At 50.9% G+C, this 12,572-nt stretch overlaps 1 protein-coding gene across 1 annotated transcript in view; it reads right to left on the bottom strand.

The window, feature by feature from the left end:
• Window positions 1–559: 559 nt before the first annotated feature.
• The window catches only part of LOC119266323 (sucrose transport protein SUT3-like), a 47,153-nt gene continuing 35,140 nt past the window's right edge, over window positions 560–12,572 (bottom strand). Inside the window, exons 7-11 of the mRNA XM_037547774.1 lie at window positions 2,206–2,305; window positions 2,048–2,123; window positions 1,377–1,931; window positions 1,216–1,279; window positions 560–1,140 (exon numbers count right to left, since the gene is read on the bottom strand). Coding sequence (XP_037403671.1) covers window positions 923–1,140; window positions 1,216–1,279; window positions 1,377–1,931; window positions 2,048–2,123; window positions 2,206–2,305 — 1,013 coding nt within the window. The 3' untranslated portion in view covers window positions 560–922. The remainder of the gene's footprint in view (window positions 1,141–1,215; window positions 1,280–1,376; window positions 1,932–2,047; window positions 2,124–2,205; window positions 2,306–12,572) is intronic.

Below are 12,572 nucleotides of genomic sequence, written 5' to 3'. Positions count from 1 at the left end.
CAAAAACTAAAATATAATTAAACTCTAAAGTTTTACTGGGAAGAATGAATCAAGACATTTCTTTTACCCTAAATGAAGAAAGAAATAAAAAATAAAATGATGTCAACAACTTAAAAGAGAAAATTGCACCTTTTCACAATATGCAAGAAGAAACATATAACAATACAGTGTCTAAGACTCCAAAATAATTTGCACACATATTACGTAGTTCTTGCGTGTGTACGTCGGAGATTCATTGTCTTACTCATGTCAATGGTATGGCCTTGGGACGTGCATATACAAGCACCTCACAATTGAATTGCATCTCATATTGATATCGCCTGTGCAACACGCGCACGTACAAACGAATAGTGGCACGAAGAGAGAAAAAAGACCGTCACATACAACTATACACAAGAATCACTTGGATGATTTTTTGCGGACGCAGAAAAAAATAGCGACATAAACAAAGAGGGAAAACGGCTGGTATATACTAAAGAAAAATAAAATACTCGGAGCACTTGGACCATGAAAACAAATCAAAACGAACACAAAACTCTAAAATGGCCATCACAATTGCTATAAAAGTGAAGAGGAATTTATCAAGAAAACAAGAGAAATATTGACCTAAGCTACAACAAGCATCAACTAAATCACAAATGCACTACTACCTGGCTAATGCATAACCCACTAACCTAAAACTAATGGGCTGAGGCCCATTCCGTTGAACAAAATCCACTGAAAATGAAAGTTGCGTCAGTCAACTACAGCCCAAACACATCTCAAAAAAAGAACTACAGCCCAAACACACCCCACGTACGAATCACGAACTATGGGAATGTTTGCTCAAAAAGAAAAAAACGAACTATGGGAATGCCTGGTTGCAGATTCAACTGAGCGCATGAAAAGTTTCAGGTGCCTGTTATAGACCAACACCACACAATCAGTGTCCTCCACCCATGCTTACGGACCGGAAGCTGCTCTTTGACATCTTGGGCAACATGATTGTTCCGGCGACGGCGGAGGCGAAGGCGAACACAGAGGCGAGGGCGAACGCCGGGATGTTTCCCTTCCCAAACAGCTCGTCCCACGGCCCAGCGCCGATGGCGACGATCATCTGGGGCGTCACGATGGAGATGTTCAGGATCCCCGTGCACAGTCCTGCAGCACAAATATAATTATTGGAGTTAGACACTCTGTTCAAAGTTCACGATCAGTTGAGAGCAGCTAGCTCACCTTGTCCACCACCTTTGCTCGCGGCAAGCTGTGCTGTCACGGCGAACGGAACACTGCATAGAACCTGCAAGCATTGGGCGCGAAACTAGCCATCAGAGACAATAAGTTGATCGGAGCTGCTTTAAGTTTTAACGATGCCATTATCAATGTATGCTGCTTACTGCAAAGGGAAGGCCGAGGAAGACGAAAAGGATGAGGGCTGATATCTTCAGGCCCTTTTCCGTTGCCGCGGCGTCTTGCACATTGCCGCCGAAGTCGCCGAGCGACCATGCGCCGAGGATGGCCACCAGCGCCATTGCGATGCACACGAGGACCTGACTAGCGACCCACACGGTCCTTGCTCCAAGCTTCCGACACATGGGCTCGATCATGAAGGAGCTTATCCCGAGAAGCACAGAGTTGAGCAGCAGGCCGAAGGCACCCTGCCGGACGCCCTCCTGGAAGGCGGCGATCTCCGTCGGGCTCCCGTCCGGCCTGCCATGGTATATCTCGCGGCCCATCCAGTCGGTGTCGAAGAGGATGAAGGGGAACCATGACAGCCACGTGAGGCCGGTCACGATGAGCACCTGTGGCATGCCGGCCGGCAGGTTCTTTAGGCCCTTGAATACAGCCAGCGGGCCCGTCGCCTCCCCCTCGCCCTGCTTCGCCAACTCAGGGTCCAACGGCGTCTCTTTTGCAAAGATCATTGTTACCGCCGTCGAAAAACCCAGGAATATCTGTAAATCAAGACGTGCGACATGCAAATGAGATTCGAATTATTATTAGGAACGCCTAATGAAATAGACATGCAGTTCCTTGAGGTTGCGAGCTTGATTAGCCGCTCCGTGCTCACCACTGCGACCAAGAAGGCGGCCTTGAGGTTCGCGCAAGCTTCGCAGCAAGCTCTTGTTTGGAGGGCGGGAAACCACCTGTGTAGGTACGCATCAAAACAACCGTCAATTCGCCGCACCGCTGCTGGATCAAGGTATATGCACACGATGAGGCACCTACTCGTGCCATTTGTCGGTGGAGCCAGAGGAGTATCCCAGGATGTTTCCGATAGCCATCCAAGAGACGAAGATCGCGTTGGCTGCACTCGGGCCATGTTTATCTGCATACTCAAGTACTTAGTTTCAGAATTAAGGAACATGAATGATGTATTCCTTGTTGAGTTGTATGTAACGTGACATATGTACTGGTGTATTTTGTGTATGTACGCATGTGCTGTTGTAACAGTGAGAGCTAGTCTCAGGCCATTATCTCACCGCATCCCTGCATGTAGGGATCGGCTCCTGTACTTGTACCGCCAGTTGGCTTGTGGAATAGATGAGATCTCTTTCCATCATTCTTATTTCCTTAGGGAGCAACTATAAGTCAGGAAAGCAGTCGATTTTCCAGAACCCATTAGGTCCAAATCCAATGGCTCCAGTTTCTTCTTCTTCCTCCAACCGCTATGTTTCTTCTTCCTCCTGGCTTCTGTAGAGCCATCAACCTGAGCCGGCCTAACTGCATGTTGTCGCCATCTGTGTGTTGCTTCGCCACCCAGCCTGGCCAAACCTCCCCCCACCCCACCCCCTGCCCTTCGACTAGCCTCCGCTGCCCTGACCATCCTTCTATAGCTCATCAGTGTCTTACACCGACGAACCCCCACATCCTGCAACCAAATCGTCAACATCTCGCCACTCTTTTGCAAGCGACGCCAAATATGTGCATCTTTCCCTCCACCAGCGAGGTCCTAGCAAGCCCTCATAGGACGCCGCTCCCTACTACATTATTAGATTATGCATAAGCTCCGCGTGGAGTGGCCATCTAACCAATGAGCACTACAAAAGCGACAGGTGTTGTTGTCCCCAAGGGTCCAGGTAGTGGATGCGCAAAAAAATTGTCGCACCTCAGGCTCGCAGGGGGTGCAGGTGGCGGCCAGGTCATGAGGTATATGTAGCATGAAGCCAAAGCCATCACGCTCGTAGGGAGATGCCATTATGGCGGATACCGCGGATGCCTAATCCACCGAGCTCGATGGGGCAGCACACTCATGGCCAGCTCACAAGGCAGCTGCCAGAACTGACCTCCTTTTGCCCATGCCAAAGGAAATATCAAATAGCCTTAGTGACCAGCTTGAGGATCAGTGGACTAAGCGCCATGTATAGGAGGAGGTCAAGCGGCATGACACTGAGGACCTGGCGAACAAGAGCAATATGCTCGCTACGGGATAGGAGGGAAGCTTGCCAGGTATTGAGCTTTTTGTAGATCTTGTTCACCAGCAGCATGAGGGCAGTTTGGTCCACTTTGAGGACAGAAAGTGGGAGTCCTAGATAGGTAATAGGGAATGGGGCTACGGGGCAGGAAAGTACGGTGCCCATTATTGTCACGGTCTTGTTGGTGCACTGGATTAGGCTAATGGAGCACTTTGGTAAACTTAGTGTGCAAGCCCGCGGCATGCCCGAAGACCTATAATAGATCTTGGATGGTCTTGAGCTCGGCTTGGTTAGGATGTCTGAAGACAACCTCATCATCCAAGAAAAAGGAGATGCTCGAGGCAGTCTACCTAGTGCTAAGGAGCCGAAGAATTATTTTGCTCAGCGCGTGGTGGAGAAGGGAGTTTAGAGTATCTATAACCAGGGCAAATAGCCTGGGGGGACAAGGGAACACCCTTGAGCAGTCTGCATCCATGGGGCTCCAAAGGTCCTGGATTGCCATTGATCAAGATCCTCGTGGAAAGCCAAGGAGATGAGGATGCCATCCATGTACGCCATCGCGAAATAAAACCAAGGTGCTGAGGGTTTGCAAGAGGAATCACCATGAGGCAGAATCAAACACACACGCGATGTCGAGCTTGAGCAGGGCATGTGGGGATTTTTGCTGGTGGACCAACAGAAAATTGTCGTGCTCGAAACGCCCAACCACGAAGGTGCTCTGGTAGGTGGAAACGATCTCTCCGAGTCTTGGCACAAGGCATAGGGAGAGGACCTTGGCAAATAGCTTGGTGAAGAGGTTGATCAAGCTGATGTGGTGATACTCGAAGCGCGTGGATGCGTCCGGTTTCTTGGGCAAGAGCATGAGCAAGGCCTCGTTGAGATTTTGGAAACCCTACCCATTGAAGTTGTATGTGTAGCTTTCCAATGGCCTCACAAAAACCAGTCTTGATGATATCCCAGCAAGATCACATGAATTCGACGGTGAAACCATCCAGGCATGGTGATTATACGCTGGGGATCTTCTTGATGGTGTCCCAAATATCAGACTCAGAGAAGGGCTGGCCAAGGTCGTGTAAGTCAAAGCTATAGTCGTCGATGAGGCCGAGTTTGATTGTGAAATATCAAGTTTCCGATGAGGCAAATATGGAGGACAAGTGCCCAAAGGCGGCTTTTGGCATGGTCACATTCGTCGGTGACGATGTGGTTGTCCACGTGGAGATCATGGATGCGGTTTTTATGTTGTCGATGTGCTGCATGGATTTTGAAGAAAGTAGTATTAGATTCGCCATCTTGGACCAAGTGCAGCTGGTGCATTATCATGCAATGGAGCACTCTAGGGTGCATTGTGGTGCAATGGAGCTTCCGATGTAGCCATGACTCAATGGGCATGAGTGGGCACATGTCTTGGGAGTCATCAAGGTGTGGAATAATCTCGCGAGAAATTTGGAGATGCAACACAATATTGCCTAAGTTGCGAGTGATCCAACCTTGAAGGTGCCATGCAGTCACAATCAACCTGGCAGAGATGCAGAGAAAGAGGTAGGGGTCGGCAGGGACCGAGTTCCAAGCCTCAGAGACAACCTGGAAGAATGCGTCAAGGTTTGGCCAGATTCTTTCAAAGTGAAAACATCACAAGTTTTTGGAGAGCCGGGAGTAGTCGATGATGAGAGGACAGTGATCGGATCCTGTAGAGGCAAGACCGTTGAGCATGTAGTTGAGGTAGATCGTTTCCCAACTGATAGTACAGAGCACCTAGTCATTACGCATGAGAGTTGGGTTATTTTCTCGTTGGACCAATGTAGCGGGGGCCATGAAGATACAGATCTCAGAGCTCTATGTCAGCGACAAATCACTGAAAATGGTGCATCATACACCGTTTAAGGTGGTTGTTATTTTTATATGGGACACTGCGAATCATGTTGAGGTCACCTCCTATCATCCAAGGAACGGACATGGTCATGTGTAGATATTGAAGCTCGGAAAGGAACTTGAGCTTACAAGAGTCATCTTGGGGCCCATAAACACTGGACAACCAATAGTGCCCATCTCTAGATCATGGTGAGACCAAAGAGTTGATGTGATGATCGAGAATGGATGGATTAGATAAGAATATAATTATGCTCTGCCAGGCTATCAAGATCCCACCCCATCTGCCGTCGGCAGGAGGAAATGAGAATTCTGGAAGGCAGTGTCACGGGACTCACAGACAGTGGCAGGAGACATCGAAGAATTTTTTTTTACTGAACAGACAATACAAGGGGATGAAGTGGCAATCACGCTTCAGGTGGTGATATGTTTGGCCCAGTAGTTGAAGATTACGTTCCTAGGGAAGGAGGCTGGAGGAACATAAATCGCACCGCGACCAGCTGGGCAGAGCCCTTTATGTGGCGACCTAGTTGGCTAGGCTTTTTAGGTTGCTAGGTATTTTATACCCCATAAAAATTAGTGAAGGCCTACACCACATCGCTCTCCAAAGGCCGCTCGATTTTTTGCGTATTTCTCCATGATTGACTGGGAGATCGTCTAACATTGGAGCATGCGTTTGGCCTAGGTTTGCGACCCAAAACCCTTGTCAGCCTTGGCAACTCTACTACTATGGCGTGACATGAAATCAAGCGGGATAACATGTTTGCATTATGGGGCTGGAGTAGAAAGAATCAGCTCAGCACATAAGCATGGTAGGTCTGTATGGCAGGCTGGATGCAAGGGTCTTGGCTCACGAGTGCGGACATAGGGCAGGGGGCGTTGCATGGGATCGTCCGTGGACACAACACGTGCCATTTGGGGGTTCGCGGGATCCATGGAAGGGACACACCGATACAGCAGTGCATTCAAGCATGGCTAGTTGGCTGGGTCCGGATTGGGCGCCTCGGGATCCATCAAGTGGGAGGGAGTTGCCTAAGGGGTGCGGCCTATGTCCGGCACGTTGACGTCAATAGCTAGAGCATTGGTGGGGTGTAAGGGTTGGAGAATCTTCCCCAGGGGGCGATCGCGAATCACTGGAACCATGGTACACTAGTGAATGCTATGGAGGGTTAGTGGTGGCCGACAGGGATGCAACAGCAAGAGCAGCCGCGTGTTAGACTGTATAGTTCCCGTATATGTGTATGTATGATGTAACGTTGTACCCCTTCATTATATATATGTGATAGGCCACCCCTAGAGGGTTGAGCCGGTTCCCCCCAAACCTATTGTCTTACATGGTATGAGACTAGGTCAAATCGCTTCCGCCTAAACCCTACACACCGCCGCCATCGCCGTTCTTGCCGATCGTGCCGCCGCCGCCATGTTGGGCGCCGCCGCATCCGGCTCCTCCACGGCCAGCTACTTGCCGGCCTCCCTCGCGGCCCTTCTCTCCCATCCACTCGACTCCGCTGCGGCTGCGACGCTTCCGATCGGGATGAGGAGCGTCGGCTCCTTTTTCTCCTCGTCCTCTGGCCAAGCGCTGGTGGTTCACACCTCCATAGCCACGACGGGTGCCTCATCGCCCACATCCGTCGGCGATGCAGCGGTCGCCCTGCTGTCGGTGTCCTCGTCGGCCCTGATGGCTGGCCTCGCCGCATCGGGTCTGGCTACCGCACCGTCCGTTTCCGCGGCTGCACCCGCGGCCTCTGCCCCTATGGCGTATACGCCTCCGGCAGCCTACTCCACGGGCTCTCTGCCACCGCCCCCGTTTCACTTCGGCAACCTCATCACCATCAAGTTGTCATCGGACAACTACATCTTCTTGCGTGCGTAGGTCCTCCCGCTCCTTGGGGCCACTACTTTCTTGGCTACGTCGACGGTTCCCTTCCATGTCCCCCTGCGCTGGTGGATAGCGTGCACGGCCCGGTCTACAATCCAGCGCACCATGTTTGGACAAAGCAGGACCAGGCGAACCTCTCCTCCATCTAGGGGTCGCTCCCTCCGGCTGTTGCCGGACTCGTTGTCTTCGCCAAGACATCTCATGAGGCATGGACCATCCTCGAGCGCTCGTTTGCGGCGTAGTCGCAGGCCCGTGTCTATGCGCTCCGTCGTCAACTTGGGAAGTATGAAAAGCTTGACTCCATGGCCACTGAGTTCTACAACAAGGTCAAGGGCTTTGCCGACACGTTGGTCTCCATCGAACAGCTGCTCACCGACTTCGAGTTCAATTCCTTCATTGTCAATGGTCTTGACGAGGAGTATGAGCCTTGGTCGAGATTATCAACGAGCGGGGAAACTCAAACCCCATGATGGTGCACGAGGTCTTCTCCCACCTCCTCCTCACCGAGCAGCGGGTCAAGTCGCGCCGCTCCAAGAGCAGCGGGTCTCTCTCGGCCAACACCGCCACGAAGGGTGGCCGCCACCCTTCGTCATCCAAGTCTCCCTCGGGGCTGCCACCGCTGCTCGCCTCGGTCCCCCTACTGCCGCGACCTTACCATGGCTCCGACAAGATCCACACCGCTAATGGAGCAGGTATGCATATATCGCATATTGGTTAGGCATCTCTTCTCACTAGGCATGCAAATAGGAGTCTTCAGCTTCGTAATGTTCTTAGAGTTCCCTTTGTGACACGTAATCTTCTTTCAGTTCCTAAACTCACACGTGATAATAATGTGCTTTGTGAATTTCATCCTTTTGATCTTTTTATTAAGGATGTGCACGAGGGACATTCTTCTTAGGTTGTGCCAGATCCTCTATCGTCTGGAGCATACTGGTGTCGCTCGCGTGTTCAGTGGAGTTCGGGTATCTCCGTCATAGTGGCATGCTTGTCTTGGTCACCCGGCCACACCTATCGTTCGTCATGTTTTGCATCGTCATGAGCTTCCTAGCATGTCTAGTAATAAAGATGTAGCAGTGTGTGATGCTTGTCAGCAGGGGAAGAGTCATCAACTTCCTTTTTTGGAGTCTAGTCGTGAGGTGAAACATCCTTTAGAACTTGTGTTTTCAGATGTATGGGGTCCTGATCAGACTTCTGTCAGTGGTCACAATTATTATATCAGTTTCATTGATGCCTATAGTCGCTTTACCTAGATTTATCTTATTAAACGCAAATCTGATGTGTTTGATATTTTTGTTCAGTTTCAAAAACATGTTGAACGCCTTCTCAAGCACAAAATTGTTCATGTTCAGTCGGACTGGGGGGGGGGGGCGAGTACCGCAACCTCAACTCCTTCTTTCAGTCGCTTGGGATTGCTCACCGTTTAGCATGTCCACATACACATCAACAGAATGGTTCTGTAGAACGTAAGCATCGTCACATTGTTGAAACTGGTCTTGCTCTTTTAGCCAATGCATCGGCTCTTTTCATTTTTGGAGTGATGCTTTCACCACTGCATGTTTTCTCATAAACCGTACTCCCACTCATGTTTTGAACATGCAGACTCCCATTGAAGTTATCCTTAATGAACAACCTGATTACACCTTCTTCAAGGTCTTTGGGTGCGCTTGCTGGCCGCATCTCCGGGTGCGCAAGCTTGAGTTTCACTCCAAGAAGTGTGTTTTTCTTGGCTATAGCTCTCTTCATAAAGGTTACAAATGTCTTCATGTTCCCACCAATCGTGTCTATATATCTCGGGATGTCGTGTTTGATGAGCATGTTTTTCCCTTTGCCAAACTTCCTGTGTCCACCGCCGAACCACCATCTATGCATTCATCCTGTGTTACCTCTGACCAATTTGATGATGTTGCATATTCTCCTATATTGTTGCCTAACCATGGTGCAGGCACTGGACGTGTGGCTCGTTTGGAAATTTTGGAGGCGCCATCGCCTCCCTCGTCGGCCTCGCCAACGGCTCACAACGATCAGGCTGCGCCCCTGCATGGCCTCGGTCATCATGCCCATGCACGTTCAACCAACCACCCAGCGACACCATGCGTCTCGGCGCCTCAGGCCTCTGGGCCGGTGCTTCTGGTCTTTGGGCTGCCTATGTCGGCGCCTCTGGCGTCTTGGTTGTCCACTTTTCGGCACCCTTGCCGTCCGGCTCGGCGCCCCTGGTGGCTCGGCCGCCCGTCTCAGCGCCCCTAGCCCCTGGGCCGGCCTCGCCAATTTGGGTTGTCACGCCGGCCTCGTTGCCCCCTCGGCCTGCCACACTGGTCTCGCCTGGACCATGCTCGCCTGGGCCGAGCTCACCTGGCTCAGGCTCGCTCTCGTCCATGCTGGCTGAGGCATCTCCGTCGCTGGCCGAGGCTTCTCTATCGCCATCGCCATCGCCCTGTCCAGTATCGACTGAGACCTCCCCGGCTCCTGTGGCTCCCGCGGCTCCTCAACGACCACATACTCGTAGTCGCGGTGGTATTTTCAGCCCAAGCAGCATCATGATGGTACTGTTGCTTGGTTGGCTACTTGTCTGGCTGCTGCTCGTGCGGATCCGTCATCTGAGCCTCATACGTATCAAGATGCTCTCAGTATACCTCATTGGAGAGAGGCCATGGAACAGGAGTACCATGCTCTTCTTCATAACAAGACATGGACTCTTGTTCCGCCACCACCTCGTGTTAATGTCATCGACTCTAAATGGGTTTTCAAAGTGAAGAAGCATTCTGATGGGTCTATTGAGCGTTACAAGGCGCGGTTGGTTGCCCGAGGCTTTCGGCAGTGTTATGGTCTTGACTATGAAGACACCTTCAGTCCAGTGGTTAAACCTACTACTATCAGGCTTCTTCTCTCTCTTGCAGTCACTCGGGGTTGGTCTCTTCGTCAGCTTGATGTGCAGAATGCCTTCCTCCATGGTGTACTGGAGGAGGAGGTCTACATGCGGCAGCCCCCTAGCTTCTCTGATCCTGATCGTCCTAATTATTTGTGTTGTCTCACCAAAGCATTCTATGGTCTGAAGCAGGCTCCTCGTGCTTGGCATGCTCATCTTGCGACAGCTCTTCGTGCTCATGGTTTTGCATCATCAGCTACTGATTCTTCATTATTTCTTCTACAAAGGCCTGAAGTTACAATGTATCTACTGGTCTATGTGGATGATATTATACTTGTCAGTTCCTCTCCGTCGGCTGCTGCTGCTACTCTTGTTCGGTCTCTTGGTGCTGACTTTGCAGTCGAAGACCTTGAGAAGCTTCACTACTTCCTTGGCATGGAAGTTGCTTCCGGTTATGATGGTCTTGTTATGATGCAGAAGAAGTAATCTTTGGATTTGTTGCAGCGGGCTAGGATGCTTAAGTGCAAACCGACTATTACACCTATGTCTACCACTGACAAGATCACTGATGTAGATGGTGAGCTTCTCACTTCTGCTGATGCGACACAGTATAGGAGTATTGTTGGTGGGCTTCAGTACTTGACGATCACACGTCCAGATATTTCCTTTGCTGTCAACAGAGTATGTCAGTATCTCCAGGCACCTCGTGACACTCATTGGTCTGCGGTTAAGCGCATTTTGCGCTATATTCGCTTCACGTTGTCCTATGGTTTGCACATTTGACCGAATCCCTCTGGGGTCATCTCGGCTTATTCTGATGCGGACTGGGCTGGCAGTCCGGATGACAGGCGATCCATGGGGGGTTATGATGTGTTCTTTGGTTCTAGCTTGATCACCTGGAGTGCTTGGAAACAAGCTACTATTTTGCGTAGCAGTACTGAAGCTGAGTATAAGGTTGTGGCTAATGCAATTGCAGAAATTATTTGGATACAGTCTTTGCTTCAGGAATTGGGTATACCACAATCACAGTCTCCTATTCTTTGGTGTGACAACATCGGTGCTACATACCTATCTGCAGATCCGATATTTCATGCCCGAACGAAACACATTGAAGTTGACTATCATTTTGTACGGGAACGTGTATCTCAGAAGAAACTACAGATCAAGTTCATCTCTTCTAAGGATCAACTTGCAGACATCTTCACCAAGCCATTGCCTCTACCACAGTTCGAGACCTGTGGGCGCAATCTTACCCTTCTAGATTCTTTAGGAAGTGGCTAAGATTGAGAGAGGGTGTTAGACTGTATAGTTCCCGTACATATGTACGTATGATGTAACGTTGTAACCCTTTATTATATATATGTGATAGGCCACCCCTAGAGGGTTGAGTCGGTTCCCCCAAACATATTGTCTTACACCACGATAGTGGGGCCTTGTCTGGTAGTTGTAAGCACATGAGTGGCATTGCCAGTTTGGCTGGTAGTAGAAGAGGTGGTGCAGGCCACACTAGTAGGCTGGCCACCTCCAAGGCTTCACATAGTCTCGGTCACGCTCAAGAGGAGGGTGGCGTTGTGGGGCCGCAACTTCAGAGAGAGAGAGAGAGAGAGAGAGCTACACTGGGAGGCACATCAAGTGGAGTTTGAATTGTAGGTTGGACCTAGTCAGCTTCCATGCCTGGCAGATCTTCATTGGTCATAGGAGCCTCACTCGACTTCTCCAAAGGAGAAAAGAGCCTCTGATGGTAGTTGGGCCGACAAAGCGGAGGGGCAGTGGGATATGGTCTCAAGACCCAATGCCATTTTCGCCAAGGCGGGTGTCGGCGTCCACCACCTCTCCAGCCGCTATGGGGAGGGGAATCACTAGAGCGTGGCGGCGAGGCCACACGTCTAGGCTTGGTGGGGATCCTAGGCTTGGGGCCTCATCCAGGGGCAGTATGACGTGGATAGACACCCGGAAAGATGTCGTGGGCAAGGTGAAACTGTCGACGCGGTCTGGGGCGACATACAGGGGCACACCGTCGGGCACCTGAAGAAGTACTTCCAACAACTAGGGGATGCCATTGTGGTTCACCGTCCATGCCGATAGACGGAAGGCCATTGCTTGTCTTGTGCATGAGGCCTCGATCAGGTAGAATGGGGTAAGCAGCATATCAGCCGAGTAGCAAAACCATGCATGGTCTCGCATGCCAGTGATCTTGATGAGCATACAGGCTCAACACCAATGGATGGACTCCAAGGGTGGAAAGAAGCTGGAAGTGTGCTGTGTGGAGGTTGATCATAGCAACGCTGGCGTGAGTCTTCACAAAGCCAAAGCGAAAGTGGAAGTCCTCGAGATAGTGACTATGAAGGGCAAACTTGTTTACAATTAGGCCATATCGCATCTGGAGGTCCTCCTCAACATCGGTGTGAACGTCACAACTACGGTAGCTGGCCATGGTGTCTAGAAGCGCAACAGCAGACCAACCTTGGCCACCTCCAGCTCAGCCAAGCGAGGGAGATAGCAGATCGAGCTCGCGTGGTGGAGAGAGTGGTGTCCAAATAGGGCCACCACCTCCCGAGAGGATGAAGCCGCC

This window comes from Triticum dicoccoides, chromosome 1A (genome assembly GCF_002162155.2).
Source record: "Triticum dicoccoides isolate Atlit2015 ecotype Zavitan chromosome 1A, WEW_v2.0, whole genome shotgun sequence".
Classification (NCBI taxonomy): domain Eukaryota; kingdom Viridiplantae; phylum Streptophyta; class Magnoliopsida; order Poales; family Poaceae; genus Triticum; species Triticum dicoccoides.
Note: the sequence above shows the minus strand (reverse complement) of the source record. Positions and strands in the feature narration are given on the sequence as shown.